Source organism: Choloepus didactylus, chromosome 14 (assembly GCF_015220235.1).
Source record: "Choloepus didactylus isolate mChoDid1 chromosome 14, mChoDid1.pri, whole genome shotgun sequence".
Lineage (NCBI taxonomy): Eukaryota > Metazoa > Chordata > Mammalia > Pilosa > Megalonychidae > Choloepus > Choloepus didactylus.
The window spans coordinates 94,561,149-94,583,951 of record NC_051320.1 but is presented as its reverse complement, the minus strand read 5'-3'; the positions used below and the strand labels follow the sequence as shown (position 1 = coordinate 94,583,951).

The 22,803-nt window shown below is 60.6% G+C and overlaps 1 protein-coding gene across 1 annotated transcript in view; it reads left to right on the top strand.

The window, feature by feature from the left end:
• Positions 1 to 21,470, top strand: part of TRAPPC9 (trafficking protein particle complex 9) — a 743,379-nt gene extending 721,909 nt beyond the window's left edge. Inside the window, exons 23-24 of the mRNA XM_037803518.1 lie at positions 20,029 to 20,252; positions 20,589 to 21,470. Coding sequence (XP_037659446.1) covers positions 20,029 to 20,252; positions 20,589 to 20,756 — 392 coding nt within the window. The 3' untranslated portion in view covers positions 20,757 to 21,470. The remainder of the gene's footprint in view (positions 1 to 20,028; positions 20,253 to 20,588) is intronic.
• Positions 21,471 to 22,803: the final 1,333 nt, after the last annotated feature.

Below are 22,803 nucleotides of genomic sequence, written 5' to 3'. Positions count from 1 at the left end.
GAGGACCTTTGGCATATACACCTGATCTTCTGAAATAACTAGCTGGAGCAAGGCTGCGTTGTCTTCTACTTAGCACGAGATGCAGTGGGCCCCCTGCTCCCTTAACTCTTAGCTTTGTGTCTGTGTCTCATTCCTGCGCCACCCTGTCAGCAATAGGAACTGTGAGTCTTCTGATTCTGTTCTTTTTCAGCATTGTTTTGACTCTTTGGGGGCCCCCAGAGGTTTTGAAGCAGGGAACTTGCATGATGTGACTTGTTTCCAAGTGGTCCCTGCTGTGGCTGTGTTGAAAACGAGAACAGAAGCCGGGAGGCAGAAGCTGTTCTTGGAGAAGGAGCTGGCTGCGCCATGCACATCCCTTAGATCCAAGTGTGACGTCGCAGAATTCTTCTGACCACATTCAAGCGAGCGAGCGAGAAGGTGCCTGACTCTCAGATGCTTCAGGGAGAGCCGACAGGTCCTACGGAAAGAGTCCTTTTCTCTAGGTGGGAAGGACCAGAAGGTGGGTGGAGTGGGATGGGGGTGACAGAGGGAAGGAGTGTTCTGTGCTGAGCGTGGTGGCTGGTGGGAGCTGCGGGGCCAGGCGGAGCAAGGGGCCCTAGGCGCAGCATGGGTGGGGGCCGCGCTGCTTGCATTCCCGATGGTGCAGGGTGGGCTGCTTAACTTCCCTGGGCCTCAGCCTCCTCATCCACAAACAGCTGCAGTATCAGCACGGGATTTGGTGGAAATGCACTCCTAGTTTCTCGCAGGGCACCTGGCACGTGCAGAAGTCAGTGGACGGGGCCACTGTTGTCATTGTTCTGAGCAGAACACTAGCAGTAGCTTCTAGGATGCCCAACAAATGAGCCCCCTGGGATTGTTGCCTCCAAAACCCGTGGTGAGCCTCTTCAGTCAAACCACACCGCGGAGCATCCTCCCTGGAAAAATCGCCCAGGTCCTTGGGCTCCAATTTCCCCAGCATCCATAGTGCAGCTAATTGGTTTCTCAGGTCCTCTGTTGAGTCTCATGGTCATTTAGGCAGCAAGAGAGAAAGAACAGCAGGTCTCTTGTCTCTGGGCTTTGAGTCTGGGTGTGACAATCAGCTGTACTTGCTGGGAGCTTCGCAAGCTGTTTGGGATTCGGGGTGTTAGGCTCGGAGCTGGCCCTCAGTCCCCACCTTCCGTAGGACGGCTGCCGTCGCCCTGCCAGTGGGCATCTCAGGGTTCACATGGACACCTGTGTTGGTCATTCCAGCCACTGAAGGAAGGGGCTTCCCAGGAACCTCATTCGGGCTCTTGTCCGGGGACCCCTCCTGTCCTGTCTTGTGCGATGTGACTGGATCGCAGCTGGACAAGCTCAGGCTCCAGCCACACCCCGTCCTCTCTGTATCCTGCCAGGCAGGGCTCTCTGGGTCTGCCCCACAGGAACGACGGTCTAGGGGGTGGCTGAGTGGCCGAGCTCTGGAGGATGACATGACACAGGGCACAGGCAGAAGAGGGAGCGGAGCGTCCATCTTTCTTGGGACATGGGAGAGAAGCCAGAGCAGGCAGGCTGGGCGAGTACTGGAAGGTAAAGAGAAGTGTGCCCATGGGCACTGTGGTAAGGAGGGACCCCCTGCCGCATGCACAACAGGGGAAGTCATGGTGCACCTGTCCCAGCATGGGGAGGGCTCCATGGGGCTCCCCCCTGCCTCTTGCATAGCAGGACCATGTCAGCTCTGCAGAGACCCAGGGATGGTCCCAGGCCCAGAGTGCCAAGGACCTGCCCAGGGCACCCAGCTGGTGGGATTGGGGTTAGGGTGCCAGGGCCCGTGGTCTGAGTCCCTGCTCCCCCTGCCAGGGAGTGACAGCAGAGAGGGTGACAGGGATGGATGGTGGAGAGCTTCTGGCCATAGACCCAGGAGGCCCTGCGGCTGGGGTGGGGGCTGGAGGGGACTGCAGAGGATGCCTGGCTTCTGTGCGTGGACTGAGAGGCTGTGATGCCCTGCTCTGAAACAGCAAGCCCTGAGGTTTCCTTGGGGCTCAACGAGACCTTACAGAGGGCTCTCCTCCTTTGCTGGCTCCCCAGAAAAAGGAACCTGGTCCCCCTGAGGATTGGGAGGGGGAGATGTCATGGTGCCTGTCTGGAGGGGCTGTGACACCCCACCCCGTGCCCGAGGGGACCAGCAGAAGGCACTAGGGTTTGTCCCCCGTGCTTTCCTGGCCTCCCGGCAAGCTGGCAACCCCAGTGAAATATCCTGCTTGTCGGGTTAGAGCTAAGTGTCATACAGAGTTGATGTAACATTTAGGAGGACCTAAATGTCCCGGGCAGGCAGGGCTCAGTGGCCCCGGGCAGATGGAGCCCGGAGCCCGCTCAGGTGGGCAGATGTGCGCCAGCTGCTGGGGGCAGGCAGGGAAGCCTGTGCTCCCGTGCAAATATTTACCAGGCAGGAGCAGACAGGGCAGTCCCACGGGGTGGGGCAAGAGCAGAATCCGTGAGGCCCCCTCGCCTGGGGCTCCCCCTGTTCCTGCAGGCGGATATGAGGAAGTGACCACCACCCCCACCCACCCCGCTACATCTCGGGGGACATTTTTTTGTCTTTTGTTTTTTATTTTCAGTTAATGAGAAACCAGTCTGCAAACACCCCTTTAAGATCTGCACCTGCTTTTACGCAGGGCTCAACCTCGGCTGGTTGGGACGGAGGTTGGATTTTCCCCCAGGATTCCCCAGCCCAGGAATCAAAAGCTTAGCAGCTCCTCACCCCTAAACTGAAATGCACGGCCTGAAGAGTAGGGAAAAGGGCTGCTGCTTTATTTGGCGGGGACAGACCTCCCGAGTCACCACCGAAAAGCTGTGCACCCAGATCCCGTTCCACGTACAGCATGGACTGAGGCCACCTGGGGCCAGGCAGGGGCTCAGGGACCCCCCATCCCCGGTGCTGAGCTGAGCCCCGTGCGCTCACTGAGGCCGGGGGCAGGAGCCCAGCAGCACAGCCCCGGCCTCGGGAGACCTCCCTGGGAGCTCGGGCAGTGGGCTGGGGGGCCAGGGAGCCTCCTGGAGGAGGGGCTGGCACCCCAGGCCTGAGGTGTGGGGAGGGCTGTTTAAAAAGTGATATTCAGTTTATTACAGTTAAATTCTTCCTCAAGCTTTTGAGTTAAATTTACACACCTTATTATTCTATTTCTAAATATAACATTTTAGCATCTCTTTTAAGGAAGCCTTTGGTTAGGTTTAGACCATTTATAAACTTACTTAAATAAACTTCCTTGAACAGTCAAACTACATTTACAAATGTAATATATTTGATTTCCTTTTTATGTATCTCAGTTGTCTGAACAAATAAGCAAAAGCATCCTGTATGCCTACATATCTCTAATAAATTAAACTAAGAAATGTGGAGACATTTAGGTCCTCCTAAATGTTATGTCAACTCTGTATGACACTTAGCGAGATTTCAGCCGGAGACCTGTGTCTCAGCTGGCCACTCAGTTCCACGGCGTGTGTTGGAACGTTCCAGAACAGGCCAGGCCCCGCGCACATACCTGAAAGCGTCAAACTTGCACACATTCTCCTGAGGGTAAAACCCACCCTGAGGTCTGGACCAGGACCCCAGCAGGTCCTTGCTTCAGCTCCGATGGAGCGGGCACCCGGACCCTCGCCTTTGGTCCCTGCGAGCCCACGGCTTCGGGAAGGAGCTGGCCGTGCCTGCACGTCCCTCACATCCAAACGGGGCGTCGCAGAATCCTTCCAACCACATGCAGGAGTCCTCCCTCCCTCCCCGGTGCTGCTTGCCCAGCCTCTACAGTTTCTTCGCTTGTAGGTTGTATAAATGTCTTTTCCATCTGACCCCAAGGATGGGTGGACAGGTGGAAGGATGGGTGGGTGCATGGTGCTTTGTCTGGGTGAGAGGGATGCTGCTGGTGGGCTGCTGATCATGCTGCCTGGAGAGGGGGCTGCTGGCCCCATCCTCATGATGTGTGCGCCGGGGGGCCAGCTCCCTGCCTCCTCTCCTGGCAGGACGTGGGGGGAGGGCTGGAGCAGGTGGTGGTCTCCTGGGAGCATTTGAAAACCAGCCTGGATCTGGAATTTGTGTTCCTCCCCGGGGAACCCAGCACCGGTGTCTGCTTGTGGTTGGCATTTCCCAGAGGAGGTCACCTTCTAGAAGTGCTCCTTGGCTTTCGTTTCGAATAGCAACTCATCCATCTCCACCTTGTTTGAAAAATCACAAAGCTCCCTCACTCCCAGCTCCTTTGCAAGAAGAAACTGGTGTAGCCTAGCTCAGGAAGCAAAGTCTGCCTCCTCCCTATTTTTGCCGGCATTTGAATTCCCACTTACTTTGTCTTGCCCTCCTTCCTTTCACCCACCATGGGGCAACCTCCTGCTGAGCTTTTAAACAAAGACCTGGGTTTAAACTCTACTTCTGCCATTTGCCTGGGAAAGTTGTCACCTTCTCTAAACCTCAGTGTCCTCATCTGTGAAATGGGGCCCTAACCGTTCCTAATGCAGAGGGTTGCTCTCAGGAAACGTTAGCTGCCATCGTCAACCTGCACCACCATCACCGTCTGTGCAGAGCAGGAGCAGAATGAGACCGTGGGCTCAGTGACAGGGAGTCCGAGGCTGCCCGTGCTCATTGTGGTCTCTCTCTGGTTCCACAGATGCTTGGGTAGGGACCTCTGGAGGAGGTGGCAGGGGGGAGGTCAGCACAAGCTTTGACAGAAGAAACTTGATTCAGACTTGCCAACTATGGCCTGGAGCTGGTTTGCACTCGGCTGGTTTGTGCTTGGCTGGTTTGTGACATAATCTGGGTTTTCTGCCTCTCTCACATTCTCTGTCACTGCCTTTCCTCTGCTGAAAGCTCTCAAAGCCCCTAAGACCTTGTTTTACCCCCACCTCCACCATCACCCTCAAAGGAAGGTTTGCTTACCTGTGCATTACAGATCCTCTTGCCCTGGGGCTCCACCCTCCATCCCCTCCCACCTGCTGTGCCTGGGTTACCCCTGTTGGTCCTCTAGCCTCAGCCCAGAAAGCCCTTCCTCCAGGAAGCCTGCCATCTAGTAGGTGCTCAGTAAAACCTTTGAATGAATGAGATAATGAATGAGGGACGCTCTCCTTGTCTTTGTCCCCTCCCCTGTTTTTGCATTTCCCAGCCACTCCGGCTTGAATGCTGCTGGCTAGAGATGGTTTCCAGAGGCTACCATCTTGACCCTCATGCCAGGAGGGCTAGAGATGGAGGATGGATGGATGGATGGATGGGAGGATGGATGGATGGATGGAAGATGGATGGATGGGAGGATGGATGGATGGGAGGATGGATGGGAGGATGAGCGGCATGCAGGCTAATATTGTTTGCTTGTGAAGGCAGACGTTATAGTGTCCAGATCCTGTTTCCAGGATGGGGGAGGGGGGCACGGGGCACAGCTAGCTGAGCAGATGGAAGGAGCTGTGGGGGTCACGTTACCCCAGGACACCACAAAACTGAGGTCACCAACTTCAGTGATTGTAACAGGGGAGCATGATAAGGTTGCCAGTGGTGGAGGGCTACCAGCGGGTGTTGGAAGCCAGGTGGGCAGGATGCAGAAAGGTGGGCCAGGGCTTGGCAGGTGATCTGGTTTCTGGAAGGGCCTGGTTTATCTAAGAGCTAAGGGTGGACGACTGGAATGGTTGGGGGTCAGCCCCAAGCAGACAGGAGAATTTGGTTCCAGTCTGCTGTGGACTTGGCCTCTCGGTACCCCTCACTTCTGGATCCCACAGAAATCCGTTCTGTTTAGTTCCGGCTACCATTCTCCTCATGGCTGGGGAATCCACTGTGATTTCCAGGCTAACACCTGGCAGAATTGGGCCAGAGGTTTCCGACGCGTGGCCGGGCGGGCTGCCCGTAACCTCTGCCCGTCTGAGCTGTGCTTGGCTGGGGCGGGAGCAGCAGTTCCTCATCCTTGGGAAGGCCCCGGAGGCCCCTTGTCCCGGCCCCTCGACTCATGCATGGCTGTCCACAGCCCTCCCTCAGGGCGGCCCGCATGAGCGGGGGACCTCCCTGCAGGCGCATGAGCGCATGAGGTTTCCCCGAGTGTCCCGTGGCAGCCAGGACCCTGCCTGCCAGCGTCACCTGCTGCTGCAGGGAGCCCCTGGGGTGTGGATCAAGGCGGGTGAGCTCTGGAGGCAAGTGACCTTGTCCATAAAGTGGGGACAGTGACAGTCCTTCTCCATGGGGATCTGGTGAGGGTTTGGTGGGTCCTCCACCCCCAGCACTTAGGGCAGCGCCAGGCACGCAGCAAGCACTCAAGTGCATGGTCACTGACATTCCGCTGCCACTCCTGCCAAGGGGACTTGGGAAGCCAGAGGGCAGCCTGGAATGTAAGAAGGGTAATCTCCATTCCTCCACGCGTCCACTCCTTCATTCATTCACAGACGATCACTGGCGGAGCCTCGGCCCTGCCCTCCGGCCCCGTGGCTGGGGAGGCCCTCAGGAGCCCGGGTCGGGGCTGGAGAGGGGTGTGGCCACAATGCTGAAGGCTTCCCGGAGGAGGAGGGCTCCCTGGGCCCAGGCCCGGGACCTGAGCGAGTGCACGGGGCCTGTGGGTGCGCAGGGGCTGTGGGGGTCTGTTCCAGGGCGAGGGGTGTGGATGTAGAGCTCTGGGTCGCCATCCACCTTACAGATGAGGAGACCAAGCCCGGGCAGGGGAAGCGACAGCCCCAGCCGCACTGTGGGTGCAGGGCCTAGCTCCCCCCTGCCCCCACCCCAGCCTGTGCGTCCTGCCTCTTGATCATTCCCCAGACCTGCCCCTGCTCCAGCTGTGCAGCCGCGGGACCAGGGAGCCCTTTCTCTGAGGACAGCTGGTGGCAGTCTTGACATCTCTGCTCAGTTTGGGAAGCGACATCACCCCCGAAGGATTTTACGCACTTGCTCCAGGATCAATACCTGCTTGCGTTTGCTCGGCGTCGGGTGGGGGGAGCAGGCGTGTGTCTGACGTGCAGCTGTGGAGCCCGCTGGAAGACCTTGTCCAAGGGCACAGCCTGGATGTTGTAGGGGATGGGGCAAGTGTGGTTGAGCGGCCCCTCAGGACCTGTCCTGGGCAGGCCCTTGGGGAGATCCCAGGGCTCTCCATTCAGCCCCAGTCTTGGCTTCCTGGAGCGAGGCAGGAGCAGAAGGCCACAGCGGGCAGCAGGGACGAGCCCTCTCTTCTCTGCTCAGGGCTGCTGTGGGTGCCCTGCCAGGCTGAAAGCTCCAAGGCCCTTTCTCGGCACAGCTGTGCAATGCAGAGCTGCTGCCTGCACCCAAACTCCCCCTCCGCAAGCCAGGAGGACCCAGTGGATGCCAGGGGGCAGCAGCTCACTGTGCCTCGTCTCTGCGGGGGCGGCCAAGTGAGGGGGTGAGGGGGGTGAGGAGAAGGGACCTGGTGAGGGTGTGGGGTGGGCCAGCCCAGTAGCCAAGGGCCCTGGGGGACAGGCTTTGCCTCCTGGATCTGGTAAATCCCACCCATTCCCAGCAGGCCTGCGTCATCTGAGAGATTCCTGAACCTTGTGCACATATCCAGGACCCTGGAGGGGATTAAACACTCCCAGCCTCTGGGGCTGCTCCAGCACTAGTCAGGGAAGGCCAGGCTGGGAAGGTCATGCCCAGGCCTCCTGGCTGAGTGGATACCATGAGGCCACCACTGTGAGGTCGTTGGGGACCAACACCGCACCCCAGACCTGGATAGCCAGGCTGTGTGCCCTGAGGCAGCTCCCCTCCTCCCCCTCCTCCTCGTCCTCCACCACCCCTGGTTTGTGCAGCCCCTCGGGGCCTACCCAGAGGTACCCATCTGTGTTGCCAGCTGGGGCCAGGGTGAAGGGGCGTGAGAGGGGCCCATCCTTATGAACCTTCCGGGCTCTCTGCTGCCCCTTCCTGAGAGGCCAACCATCCCACCTCTCGGGGGGAGCTGCTCTCCTGGCCAGGAGCTGCCCAGGCCACATTCACAGCCAAGCCCCCGTGCATCCAGCCCCCCAGTCTGGGACTTGGGCAGGCAGCGCTTCAGGAGGTGCCCGTGTGCCCCACGTCCCTCCCGATTTCTCTGGTTTTGCTCTGGTTTGTTATGGTTCTACCTGAAGCTTCTGCTGGCACCAGCAAGAGTCTGTTCAACACAACTGCTGCGGGAGCACCAGCAGGTGCCAGGCCCTGGCTGGGTGCAGAGGGGGGTGGGGAGGGGGAGGCAGTGCCTGGGAGAGGCAGGAGGGGCTCCCCGTACGCAGGGTGGGCAAACACACCGCCTTCCTGCAGACCAAAGAAAGATCCTGGCGAGGCCTTAGGGACCCGGGCCCAGGGATGAGAACCACACAACATAAGGCTGTTGTGAAATCTCCCGTTCTGTTCCCCTCAGGTCATGAATGGGCAGCTGAGACTCAGAGAGGCAAAGTGATTTACCTCAGGTCACACAGCAGGTCATGGGTGGGTTGAGTTCATTTGTCCGTTCATCCTGAGCCCCTGTCCTCAGGGAGCTCACTGCTGTCAGGGAAGAGAATCCAGTCTACAGAACATTCTGGTGCAGGGCGGCACGTGCTCTGATGAGGGTATCTGATGCACCTCGTGTGGGCTGGTGGTGGTTCAGGAAGTCTTCCTGGAGGAAGGGATGTTGCAACTGAGTTTTATGAAGGCCAACAGGGGCCAGCTGGAGGGCGGGTGTGAGGGGCGTTGGTGTGGTTGTGAGGGGCTGACTGTGGAGAGTGTGAGCGCAGGGTAAGGCTGGAGGGCAGGGTGCTGGGGGAGTGTGACCAGGGGGAAGGGGAAGCAACAGGCAGCCTTGAACCTCGCCCTGAATACCTGGAGGAGCCATTGAGCGTATCATTTCGATTCTAGAGTCATGTTTTGTCTTCTTTCTGGAAGCCCTTTTTCTTCCTCTTGTCCAGGTTCCTGGCTTGCAGGTCCGGCCCACTGCTGGCCAGTCAAAGCCCCACAAAGCCCGATGGGGGCTCTGTCTGTGCACAATGGAGCAGCCGGTCCCAGCCGTCAGGGCACTGCCACGCTGTGGGTGGAGGCAGCTGCCCAAACTCCGTGCCTGGCTGGGTGGGCATTCGTGAGGGGTGGGCAGCGTGCTGAGGAGGGACAGCTCGCCAGGAGGGGACACTGCACCAGCAGACAGACGGGGACAGGCTCCTGGGGACAGACAGGAATGGCCCGTGCAAAGCCCCAGCGGCAGGGCCCAGCGCACAGCCTCTCCGCTCCCCTCAGCCCCTCCTGTGCCCCTTCCCCACTGCAGCCTCAGCTTCCTCCTCGAGGAAAAGAAGGGTCCCACGATTCCCGCGACCGCCCCCGGTGGGGCCCACCCAGGGGAGCTGACTCGGGCGGACGAGAAGGTTCGCGGTGGGGATGGCGCCAGGCTGTGAGCGCAGCGGGCGGGATCTGCACAGGCCGAGGATTTTCCCTTTGTTTCGACAGGCTCCAGAGAGGATGAAACACCAGAGAGTGAAAAGGTAGAGACATCACTCGGGGACAGAGGAGTCACTTTAAATTCTCTGCTCTTCTCAGAAGGATGTCTTTGCGTAATGCTCCCGGCTAGCAGGCATATTTTCCTTTTTTCTCTCCCATTTTTTTCCTCTGGTTTATATTCAGTTATCTGAGCACTTGTCCAAAAAAAGAAGGTTGAAGGAGAAGGACTTAATATAGCCACTGTCTCCAGCAGGTGAAGAGGTTTCTTTGGGGAAGGAGACGCTAGCTCCCGTCCTGGAGCCCCAGTGGCCCACGAACCCTGGCCGGTGGCCGTGGAGGGTGGCCATGGGCTGGGGGTCCCGACTCGGTCTCAGGTTCATGACGTGGGTCAGCATCAGTAGACCTGATCGGCTCTGGGGGCCGCATCCCCATCGGCCCCCTCTCTGTGCCGGGCACACTGTGCCAGCCCGGATGCCGTGTGCCCGGGCACGGCGAGCCGGTGGAGAGCCAAACCACACGGGTCTCCTCCCTGGCTCTGGTCGACCTTAATTGTAATTTAATTCCCTTTAATCTTTAATGAAAAGTTGTAAAAGTAAATTATTTATCCAAGAGAGCCAACAGGCACCTGGGGAGCTGTTCTCAACCTGAGCGTAATTACACGTGGGCCTGGGACGAGGCTCCCCTCCCTGGGTGCCGAGGCTCTCTGGTTTATGACCTAATGAGCTATCTCAGTAGTGTAAAGATACGCGCCGTATGGTGCGCTGGGAGCGGAGCTGCAGGGGCCGAGGGGGCAGAAGGGGCCTGTGCTCTGTCCCGCCAGGTCCCCTTGGGAATCAGGCCTGGGCTTGCCCAGGCTCTCTGCAAGCAGCTGGGGGTCAAATGCACCCTCCTCCCGCCCTGCGGCCCCTCACCTCGACCGTCTCCATGTCCACACTGCCTCCCACAGCCCAGGGGAGGTTCACGGGGGTGGCAGGTGGGGGTGAGGGCTGCAGTGGGAACAGCGAGGGGGGCGTGTGGTCTGAAGCCCCCATCCCCAGGCTGGGCCCTGCTTCCTAGCACTCAGACCCACTCAGATCACCCCAACCCCCACCCCTGGGCATCATCGTGGTTCTAACCTCTTTTCTAAACCCTCTCCTCATATATGGTAAAATGGCCAAATAAAATTTAAGACGTGAACCTAGGAAAATCATATCTATCGTAGTTGGTCAAGACGTGGAGGAGCGGGTCTGCAGGACAGGCAGTGTGAGTGTGTGGGTGTGTATATACATGTGAGAGTGTGTGTATGTGTGTGCGTGGTGGGGGCATGACTGAAAGACAGCTCCTGAAGGCCAGTGTGGTGCTCTGGTTTGGTACACATTTGGATTCGAGCTTCCTAACAGCCAACGAGAAAAGGTCAGTTACTTGACTCTCACTGATAAAGAGGAAAAACATGCCTGGCTGATTGAGGCTCCCAGCAACTACCTACATTGGCATTAGAGAACGTTCTCCACTTTTCCATGGATAATAGGAAATCACAGGGTTTTATACTGGATCTGCCTGTGCCTTGCTACAGAGGACAGCTGGGCAGGCCCTGTCAAGGGGGAGCGTGAAACGAGACCTACAGCCTGCGACCCTTTGGCTCAGCTCTCTTTGCACATCAGAAGCTCTGGCTAATTTTTCACGTGAACTTCTTTGGCTTCATCTAGAGAGTGACAAAGCTCCTTGATTAATCCTTAAGCCAAGCCTTGCCTGAATCAAATCTGACTCTAAAATTTAAGCTCACCCGAGATTAATGTTGACTAGGAAAATTTGTGTGTCTTGTGAAATTTAAAATTTAAATATGCTTCAGCTGAAGCAGGCTTGGTGGCGCCTCAGAAGCCTGACTCACTTTGAGTGTCCCCAGGTCATCAAATCATCTGTTTGTGCTGCCTTTTTCTTAAGTCTTTTAAAATCTTTATGCAAAGTTAGACACTTGCATCTGAAGTCGCCAAGGCCGGGAAGGTGGAGCTGTGGGTTGGACATCCTCTTGAGGGTTTTGAGTTCCAGGGAAAAACAAACCTTCACCTGCCCAGCCTGGGGTGCTCTGTCTGAAAGAAGCAGGGAGCAGATTTGTTGGACAGGCCAGTTGAGCAGCAAATACAGTCATCATTCCTCTTGGCCTACAGAAAGTGACTTGTCCGTGCTGTGACCTGGGTCTGCGATGTTTTAGACCCTAACTTCCACCACACAGGGAGCCGCTCTGCACAGCTGCCCCTGCGGTCATGCCCCTGTCCGATTTTCCACTCCTCGGCTCTGGGCTCCTCTCTGTGGCCCACTCGGGGTCAGGAGACGGCGCGTTCATTTGTCAGGGACACACACCAGAGTCACATGCTCAGCACCAGCTGAGACAACTGAACAGGAACTGCCAGGGGCAGAGGGGAGCTTTGAAACGCCCACCCCACTGTTCTAACGAGGGTGGAACCACTGCTTGGGTGCGGACCCCTCTGCCTGGGGCGGCGGCTCTCTCTGTTTGCCAGGCTGCCGTGGCCAAGCCCACTCGCTGGCGCTCACAGATGGCACCGCGTTGGCTGTGGTTCTGCAGTGTTCTGACACCGGCCTGCTGCGGTCCTGGGGCTCCTCGGCTGGCACCCCAGCCTCCTGTCACACGGCCACCTCGCTCTCCTCGTGTCTGCACCTCCGGCTTCTCCTTAGAAGGACTTCGCTGGCACAGGTGAAGGGCCCCACTGAACAGGATCTTAGAAGACCTGTCACAAGTGAGTCCAACCTTAACTGATAAAGCATCTGCAAAGGGCCCTGCTTATAGGGAGGGCCACCCCCACAGAACGCAGATTAAGAGTGAGGAGGCATCTTTTGTTGGGGTCCACGATTCAGTCCACCACAGAACTGTGCTCTTCCTGCCCTGGCCCCGGCCCCCCACACCACTCAGCTGCATGGATGCTGCCAGGCCAGCCTGATTCGTGGGTCCTCGGAATCCTCTCGGCCTGGCCCCCTCCTGGTTCCCTCATCCCTACACTGTCCATTCTGCGCGCTCTCTCTCCCACGGATATGTTCCTGGCCCCTGGTTTTCCCTGAGTCTGGATCCTGACCTCTCTGGTGGTCTCCGACATGCCCCACCCTGGCCCCGACTCCCTGCAAACTCTACTTACCCCGCCGGGGTGAGAGGATGAGGGCTCCAAGGGCCACCCCTGGCTCAGCCCCCAGGCTCTAATCAGGGCACATACTCCAGTCCTCCATGGAGGGGAAGGGTTTGGGATCCCAAAGGACCCTCACAGCTATGGGTATCCAAAGACAGACCCAATCACTGTCCCAGGCCAGCAGAGCCCAGAGGCTCCTGCCAACCCAACGGGGCAGGATGAGGGCCGTGGGCACGGGTTCCAGCAGGAACCAGCCCTTGCCAGGAGGGGGGTCTCCATCTACAAAGCAGGGCAGTGAGTGCCAGCCTCGCGGGGTGCTTTGGGGACTGAATGACACCCCCATGAGCCCTCAGACCAGTGCCTGGCTCACAGTGGGTGCCCAGAGGGAGCTACGCTGGTTACAGTGAGAACCATGACAGTGACGGCAGCCTGGATGGAGCGTGGACACGGTTAGCAGCCCGTTCTCCAGGCAGTGCCGAGCCAGGTGAAATCCACATGGTCGCTCCCCAGAGCTGTGCCTCCCCCTGCCCCTGCTGCCCCCTCAACCCCCACCACACTGAGCGGAGTGCAGCAGCAGCTGCAGCAGCGCTTGGCAGAGCCCAGATGGGGAGGCCTAAAAATAGCCCTGCGCCTGCCCTGCAGCCTCCAGGAGCTCGGGTCAGCTCCAGCTGGATGGAAAAGCTGGGCTGCTCTGGCTCCTCGCGGGGCAGCGATGGGAGCTGAGGCCAAACGGCATGGCTGGCTCCAGTGCTGGCCCCTGGGGGCTCCAGGACACTGTGCACTGACCTCTCACGTGCCCTGACCATGTCACATGGGCCAGCCCGAGGGCATTGCCTCCCCACACCCCTGTGCCTTGATCCCCTGGGGTGCAGCGCGGGGCAGGGGCATACATGGGGCCCCAGGCCGCCCAGGTGACCTCCCTGACCCTCAGTGTCCTCAGGCAAAAGTGGGTAAAATGGCACCTGTTCTCTGGGCCTGCTGGGACAGTCGTGAGGGCTGGTGGTCAGACACTGTGTCCAGTGGGGGCCACGTAAGGCTCTTGTTGCCTCCCAGGGCGGCCTCGGCTGCCACCCTCGCCCTCATGTCCTCAGTCCTCTGTCACCGCATGGACACCCCCTCCCCGTGTCCTCCGACGGCCATGCTCGGGCTGGCCCCGCCGGCTTCCCTTTTTCTCGGCCAGCAGCGCGGGTGGCCGCCTGTCCCTTTCGGCTGCTGTTCATAGCGCGTTTCTGCAGAGCCTGTCGTCGTGCGGTAGCATGAGTGTGGTGGGGTTTTCAGGAGGAATTCTGGGCCCCGCAGAGTCCAGTCCGTGACCCCGGCTGGTACTGAAGGCGGGAGGGGAGCGGGGCGGCAGGCTGGAGAGGAGACTGCTCCGCGCCGGCTCCCTCGTCACGCGCTTCCCGGGCTTCGCGAGTGTTCCCCCCGATGGCGCAGTCCGGGCCTGGGCCCGAGAGGGGAGGCCGTGTCTCCACGGACGAGGGCGGGCAGGGCCCCGGAGCCGGAGCTGCTCACTCATCCTCGCGACACCCACGAGACCCGGCGGGCGCCACCTCCTCGGCGCCGGGGACGCCACAGCGAGCCAGGCGGCCGGTCCAGTGTCCCTGGCGCTTCCGAGAGGGGCACGGACGTTAATAATTAAGCTCGGGATACACAAGGCCTTTGCAGATGAGACGTTGAGGGCTACGAGAACATATTCAGGGACACGGTGGCTCTCTAGGCCGTGTCATCGGGGGCCTCTCTGAGCAGTCGAAACAGGACAACGAAAGCAGCCCGTGCACAGAGCTCTCGGGGGGCAGGCCCGGTGCTGGGGAGCTGGGGGAGCCGTGCAGTTAGGGCGCAGGGCGGGGCGGGGGTCAGCGGCCTCAGCGATGGGGGTGGGGATGGCAGGAGACGGGGTCCAGGGCCTGGCAGGCTGCGGAGGCCAGCGTCGGGGTTGGGGTTTGAGCCTCCCTTTGAATCCAAGTGTGAAAGAGGCCACTGGGGAGGGGGTTGGGCAAGGAAGTGACACAATGTCCCACACTTTTGCACGAGCACTCTGGCTGTGTGCAGGGGAGTGTGGGCGCCGGGAGACCCTGGGCTTAGGAGGCGGGGCTGTCTTCGCAGGGGAGGTGTCGGCCGGGGCTAGGGTGGGGCGGTGGGTGGAGCGAGGGGCACGGCCAGGCTGACCCACATCCCGAAGGGCAGATTTTGGTGGAGAGGTGGAGAGGTCACGAGCTGACCCCTAGATGCCGGGTGTGTGTGGGAAAACCCGAGAGAAAGGGTTTGAGGTCAAAAGATGGCCAAAAGGGAACTTTCAACTTTTGACCTCAAACCATGAGGTGCCAGCAGAGGCATCAGGTGGGCCTCAGGTGGGCAGCCCACCCGAGGGGCCCGGCCGGTCCATGGCCTCCCTGAGGCCCCAAGCACTTGGGCACAATGTCGTCCTGCAACTGCCCCCCAGCCCTGGTCCCCATGTGGGGTCCTCCTGGACCTGTGAGCTGTCTGTGGGCTGGTGAGGCCCTTCATCTGAGCCTGGCAGCCCTGGGTGCTCGAGAAAATGCAGGGTAAACCTTAGCTGGGTAGGGTTCCAGAGATGTGCAGTGGGGCACGGGCAGAGACTGACATTCCTGAAGCCCCAGACTCCACCTGGTGCTTTCCATAGGGGACGCGAAGCTCTCAGACAACCTTTCCAAACAGTGAACCGCTTCTCAGGGAGCCAAAGCTCCTGCCCCAGACCGCTCAGCTCCTTAGATGGATTGTGTCCCGTGGGCCTCCAGCCAGGCCCTGCCCACCCCTCTGTGGGGGGCAATGGTCCCAGGGCTGCCCAGACCCCACCGGCCTGCCCAGACCTGCCTGTACTTGTTTCCCGTGGCTGCTGTAATAGATCCCCACAGACTGAGCTGCTAACACAACCCAACTCCCTTCTCTTACAGCTCCGGAGAGCAGAATTCTGGAGTGGTCTGCAGGACCAGGTTCCTTCTGCAGGCTCTGGGGGGAATCCACTTCCCTTCCTTCTCTGGTGGTGGGGTCCTCCTGAGCCTCCAGCCCCTTCCCCGATCTTCAAAGCCAGCAGGACTTCCATCCTTGCCCCCCCTTTTCACTCTCTCTCTCTCCTGCCTCCCTCCCTGCCAGTGTTGTGGCCCCACCTCGAGGCCCCTATTCACAGGGCCCAGGGACTAGAAGGTGGCATCTGTCTACGGTGCCACCCTCCCTGTCGGGAAAGTAGGCAGAGGTTTCCAGAAGTCTTCCAGGGACAGGTGCAACCATCGCAGGGCTGGGCGCCGTCTCTACAGCACCCCCGTCCCAGTCCCCGGGCACCTGGAGGCTGAGGTTCCAGTGCCTGCCCCCACCCCCAGCTGTGGCCCCGCCCCTGCACATTTTGCCCCCCCCCTGCACATCTGGCCCCGCCCCTGCAGACCGGCCCCCCACACACACACACTGGCCCTGCCCACGTACACTCCAGCCCCGCCACAGTGCACACTGGCGTCCCGCCTCCCTGGGCCCACTGGGTTGAGCTGAGCCGCCCCGGCTGGCAGGCAGGGCCTGGCCCAGTGCTGGCCTTGCCCCCACGTGAGGCTGGGGCCTCTGCACCCACCTCCTCCTTCTGGAGATCGCAGGACTGGCCTGGAGCAGACAGGAGACGCTGGGAAGTCCCTGCTGGCCCAGCTCCCCGCAGCCTCCACCTCCCAACTTGTGGTTCTTGTTCATCAGTTGTGCTCTAGAAACTGGGGCAAGACAGCTTGTCAGAGAAATGTCTTCAGGGCTGTTTCTTCCCGAGCTCTTTTCCAGTAAAAGTGGAGGCTACTGTTTTATGAATTGAGCATAAGAGCCGGGCTTCTCTGGCCTGGTCCTGGCTTCCACACAGTCTTTCTGCACTGGGCTTCCGTGTGAGGGCTTGCCCTGCAGGAAATGGGGCTCCTTTCTGATTCTCCCAGGGGAGGACAGGTGGCTGAAGTCCAGAGCCAGGGGCTGACGCTTAGGGGGGCTGGTGGGGTCAGATCCTTACTGCAGCAGGGGGCAGCTGCAGTACTACTAAGTATTATCGTCGCCGATGTTACTACTTGTACTGTATTCAGGTTCCTTCTCACCCTGTTTCCTAAACAGCAGCCCGTGGGGCCTGGAGAGCCCAGGTGGCAACCTTTGAAAGGCAGACGGCTGCGTCTTCCCAGAGAATAAGAGGTCTCTGCTCTCCTAGGCCGTGCCCTGCTGTGCTGTGGGTGGTTTGGTGCCTTCCACCGGATCCTGGAAGCAGCAGAGGGGGCACGGCACTGGGCGCCTGTTGGGCACAGGAGCTGGTGACTTGGGCAGGTGGCGACTGTGCCAGGCCCGGGGTGGGGGTGGGGGGAAGGTGCCCGGGCCTCCCTGCCTGCAGCGGAGGGTTCCCAGCATGCAGGACAGTCAGTGCTCAGGCCAGACAGATGGTCCCCTAGGACTGGGGACACCCTAGGGAGCAGGAGGTGTGGGCTCTGCCCTTCCAGAGCATTCACTCTTGGGGAGGCAGGCAAGAAGGGGGGGAGGTCAGAGGTTGGGAAAGCGCCCACAGTGTGGGAGCCCTTAGTGGTGGGGGCTGGGTCCCTCCGCTTCTGCCTGGTTCCCACCCCCCACCCAGGCCTGGCATGGTCAGTATCCCTCGGCCAGCTTTATAGGTGAAGGAAAGGAGACTCAGAGGGTGAAGGGCCTCTCAGGGTAAACAGGCAGGGGTGGAGCCGTGATGGCAGCCTGGCCTGCCCAGCACGAGCCCGGCCTGGTCTTGGGGCCACAAGCCCCTCTCTGGAGAGAAGGTGGAAAGGAAAGATTCCCACTGGGAGCTGTGTTCCCAGGGAAATTGCGGGTGGTGGGAGGGCATGTGGGGTGAGCGCTTCAAGGGGGCACCGGCTCCCACTGGTGCAAATGGACTGATGGGCCAGTCCTCCGCCACCCGGGCAGTGCACAGGTCCTCTGCAAAAGAAAAAAAAAAAGGAGAGCCAAGCTGTTCTGAGCCAGCCACCCTCCACCGATGTGCACATAATCATCTCTTTCCCTTAATGGAACCAGACGCTCCGACATCTGCTCCCTCCATCTTCCTCCATTTGATTCTGGAGGGATGGATGGCTCACGGCACCTTCCGTGCAGGCCTAGGTACAGCACCCCTCTGGGCCCCATCAGCCTGTGACGTGACCGGCTCTCCTGCCAGCAGTGGGACTCCATCCAAGCCCCTCACGTAGGGCAGGGTAGTCCCACCCTGAGACCCTCCAGAGAGGAGTTTCTAGAACTAGAACTCTCATCTCTGCCCCACGTGTGGCCCTTGAGGCAGCTGGAATCCCTTCACAACTCTGCGATGCTGTGTCCATTTCACAGAAGGGGAAACTGAGGCTCAGGAGGTGAAGGTTCCCCCCTGGGAATGGCCAAGCACAGGCTCCTCCAGTTCTAGCTCCTTCGCTCAGCAAACCCAGCAGCAAGAGAGAAGAGCCCCGTGCTTGTGTGCCTGAGGCCCTGCTGGAAGAGCTTATGGTGCTGCGGAGAGGCCAGTGGGCAGGGACTTGGGCCCCCACCCCCATTTATCCCAGCCTGGCCAGGCTCAGTCATGGGTCACTGTGCATCAAAGAGTACAGGATGCAACAAAAGTTGCATCTTGAGGGCAAATTATAGCCTTTAAAGCATATGTTCAAAAACAGACAGCAGTCCTTTCCCGCAGGCAGCCCACCATGCTGCCATCCCCAGGCCTGCGTGGGGTTGAGGGCCCCTGGGCCGGGAGCCACAGACCCCCGTGGGAGTCGCTGTGGTAGTAACCCAACATGGTCACACTCTCGGCTTCTCTGTCTTTCTCTGTCACTGGACTAGGAGCCTTCTCAACCCCATCGGGGCTTGTCCCCCTTGACCGCAGGCTCCAGCAAGGGGAGACAGCTGGAGAGGGGCCGGTCCCTCATCTGGCCTTCCTGTGGGGCAGTCCAGGCTTGAACCAGCCACTCTTAGAAATGGCTTTACCCTCATCCCAGATATTCCATCTCTGAGACAGTCTCTGGGAACATAGACCTGAAATTCAAAGCTCAATGCAAATATGTGTCCATTAGAGTTATTAATGCACTAAAAGAGGGGACACACCCTAAACACGGTGGGGTGAGCAAATTATAGCTCCTTCCTCTAGTGGAATCCTCTTTAAAAACTGTTCTCACGAAACCACAGCCCGGGGCAGGCTTGCATCCTCTGTCAGAGCAAAAGTTGTGTAAAAGCCACAAGATCTGTGTTAATAAATAAACAGAAAAAAGACAGGAAGGAAATATTCCCTGAACTGTCAAGATTGGTTGTTGGGGGGGTGGGGTGGGGAGAAGGGGTTGGCATTCTGAGAGAATTTTATTTTTTTTTCTAGAAAATTTTAGAATGTTTATAGAGGCTTATAATTTTAAAGAAACAAAATATGGGGGTAGGAGCTTGAGCAGGGAAAAGTCTTCCTGGCGGAATGGACTTCCCCGCTCCCACCTGCTGTGTTCAGAGCTGCAGGGTGCTGGGGTCCCTCCCTCCCCCCCTTCTCCTTCCTGCAGTTTCTCCTGCCTCCTCAGCCTCCCTGCCTCCCTCACACACTCCCCAGCCCTGGCTTTGCGTATAGGACTTTCTGCTGAGTAGGTGCAAGTGTACATGAGGGCCTCCACCTGGCCTTGCCACCCCACCTGCCTCCAGCTCTGTGCCTGCAAAGCCCTGGGAGCAGCTGCTTAGACCCCCGGCCCTGCTGCCCCTGCCCCTAACCAGGGGTCTGCTCCAGTTCAGCAGGCCCAGGGCATGGCGGCCTCATCACCCACCTGGCATTGATTTCTTTAGGAGGAAAGAAACCCCACCAGGGCCCCTCCTACCAGGACCCCTCCCCACCCCAGCCCCCTGCTCTGGGGTCTCCTGTCCCCCACCTGGCGGGCTCGGGGCCCCACTCTGCCTTCCTCCTCCACCGCTGCATGTGTCCCTCCCTCCCACTGATCCCCTGGGACCCACTTAGGGTCCCTCCCCACCTGCTTCTCTGTGCTCTGGGGCCTTCCCCAACCCCGGGGGGCACCTTCCACTCTGGCCACTTGTGGGCCTTGCCCCCCGCCTCCAGACTGGGTTCCTGGAGGCTCCTTCTCAAGTCCCTGCTGGTGTCCCCCACAGTGCCCCACGGAGGGCCCCAGCCCACCCCAGCCACCCCGCGGGCCTGGTGCTGTGGGCTGTGTGCCCTGGGGAGGGAGCACACTGAGTGGGGATGGCCCCTTCTGAGCCATGGCCCCCCATCTCCCCCATACCTCCCCACGCCTCTGCTCCCCTCCTTCCCCTGCTCCCAGGCTCCCTGGGTCTTGTCCAGCCATGGCCTCCTCCTCCCTATGCCCTGTGACTGCCCCAGAGGGCCCGGGACTGGTGAGGCAGTGGGCAGCAGCAGGCCTGTCTTCCGGGGCACCCACCTGTGTTGCCCCCTCGTTTACACCTGCACCATGGCACCCTGGGAAGGAAGCAGCAGGTGGGCAGAGGCCCAGACAGGGGCTGCTGGGGGCCGGGCACGGAGAGGGCGTGAGCAGCCGCATGGCCAGGGTACGGCGAGGCGGGCACGGTGGCGGCCCAGCTCTGAGCACTCCTGTTGCCCTGCAGATGTGCTGGTGGACGGCCAGCTGTGCGAATGCCAGGCGGCCACGGCCTGCCGGGTGGGCGACCCTGTGCGCCTGGAGGTGCGGCTGACCAACCGGAGCCCACGCTGTGTGGGGCCCTTCGCGCTCACCGTGGTGCCCTTCCAGGACCACCAGAACGGCGTGCACAACGACGACCTGCACAACGCCGTCTCCTTCGTGGGCTCCAGCACCTTCTACCTGCAGGCAGTGCGTGCGGGCAGCCGGGCCCCATCATCCCCTCCCTGCTCCCCACCCTTCTTCACGGTCACCTTCCAGCCCCTCATTGACCGGACTGTCTTCACCCCACCCTAGAGACCTGGGCTCACTGAACCCCCAAACTGTCCAGGGAGGTAAATACGATCAGCTCCTTTCAAAGACAAAGAGCCCGAGGCTCAGAGAGGACCAGAGACTCGTCCAGGCAGCTCAGTGGGGAGTCTGCAGCGGGCCTGGGTGGAGGCAGGCTCCCTGGGTCCCCTGGGCTCCAGGGCCATGTCTAGGGTCCATGGTGACGCCTGGTCCCTCCTCTCTCTTCCCTTCTCACAGGTGCAGCCAGCAGGTGAGTCGACCTGCCTTGGGGCCCTCCTCTTCCTCTACGCCGGCGACTTCTTCCTGCACATCAGGTTCCACGAGGACAGTGCCAGCAAGGAGCTGCCACCCTCTTGGTTCTGTCTGCCCAGCGTACACCTGCGCGCCCAGGAGGTGCAGGCCTGAGGCCTGGGCCTGCCCATCCCCATGTCCAGGTCCGTTCCGGAGGGGCCCCAAGGGTGACTGGAGTGGGGACCCAGACTGTCCCCCACCCTGCTGTGGGTGGGCCATGGCCTCTGCAGCAGCCAGACTCCTCCAGCCACCCCAGCCCAGCCCAGCCCTCTCTGCCCCTTTCTCCTGCAGCTGCTTTCCTGGGCTGCAGAAGAGCCCCCAGACATGCAGCCCCAGCCCCACCCCTCACTGCCCCCTGCCCCTCTGCCGGAGCCCCTGGCCAACCCTGGTGGGCACAACCACCCAGCCCAGGTCCGGGGTCCCTGCACCCATTCCCCTGGCCCGGGGCACAGCCCAGCCCTGTCTGCTCTCACCCCAGGTGAGGGGCCGGCCCTGGGGCACTAGGAAGGAAAGGCCAGCCTGAGGGTGGAGCCCACCTGGCCTGGGCAGCCCCACCCCTGCGCCTTGGCCCTGGAGGCCCCTGAGGGCCAGTTCCTTTCTCCGAGGCCAGAAGTGCTTGTGGCAGCCCAGGCGGGACGGACGGCACCAGGAGGGGCCGCCTGCCCTGGGGACCTGGCCTGAGGCGGCCGACATCCGTCCTCTGCCAGCTCTTCTGGGCCCCCGAGCTGCCCAGCACTCTCCCACCCACCTGGGCCCCGGGCACCCCAGCCCATGTGTTTCTGTGTTTCTGCGACAAGCTCTCCAATAAAGGCTCACCCCCAGCCGGCCCACCAGCGTCCGTGTGTCCACTTGTCCAGTGTGGTCAGGGCCACTGCAGAGCCCAACAAAAACACCCCCATGATGTGCATGCCTGGCAGGGGCAGCAGGGTTGGGCCAGTGTCTGTCTGTCCGTATAGCACCCACTCAAGTCTCAATCCCACCACTCAGGCCACTCCCTAGGGCCCTGCCCCCATAACCCCCCAGGGACCTGTGCTCATAAACCCCCCAGGGCCTGCCCCCATGACCCCTTCAGGGTTCCCAGGTCACCTCCTGCCCCCACCCCCTTCCTGTCTGCCTGCAGCCTGGCTCCTGGCCTCTCCGTAGCAGACTCAAGCTCACACACTTTGGTCCAGAGTCACCCTGAGCCCCCAGGACGGCTCTACCCTCCCGGCCTCTCTCTCCCCCCGAGGCCCCGGGACCCTCGCTCTCCCTCGCGTTCCACACTCACCTGCTTAAACTGTCAGGAGCAGCAATGTGCATCAAAGAGGTCTGGATTCCCTGGCTGGACGCAGACCCCCGCTGAGGCAGTGGCAGCCACGTCCTGCCCCCAGCCCCTGCTGCCCACCCCGGTGAGGGGGGAGGTGCCCCGGCATCCTTGCATCCACCCCTTCCATTCCCTCCCATTCCACAGCCTCTCCCCGCCGGGCAGGCCTACAGAGCCCACCTTCCACCCGATCCTGGCCAGGGGCTTCTGTCCAACAAGCACGGCTCACGGAGCAGGACGCTGGGCCCGGCTATAAGGCCGTGATGTGGCTTCCACCCGGGAGCTCCGGGAGGGAGCATGGGGGCCCAGGGAGCCAGGATGGGGCAGGGCGAGGCCAGTGGCGTCTGAGGCTCCCACACAGCCACCCGAGCTGCAGGGCATGGTGCTGACTCACCCAGGGGGACGGAGGGGACAGAGGGGATGGAGGGGGGTGGAGGACAGGACAGAGAGGATGGAGGAGGACAGGGGGACGGAGGAGGACGGAGGGGAAGGAGTGAGGGATGGGTGGGTGCAGCTGCCAGGAGGGGTGTGTGAGCTGTTTCCCACACTGTGCCCACCTGAGGGAGCGAGGGGGACTGACACAGGCTAAGGGGCACCTCCTCCAAATCTGCACAAAGCCACCAGAGGGGCCTCTGTCCTCGCAGGCTGGCTTCCTGACAGAGGTCTGCCCAGAGCCGCCCTCCCCTGTGTGGCCAGATGCCCGAGACTCCCCTGGAGCCCGGGACCCAGAGGGACTGCAGGAGCCTCCTGGGGAAGCTCTCACCTCAGCGAGGAGGGGGCCAAACCCCCAGGCCGGAAGTGGAGCACCAGCGGCTGGTTTGGCAGGTGGAGGGGACACCGGTGGGGGAGCGCAGGGGT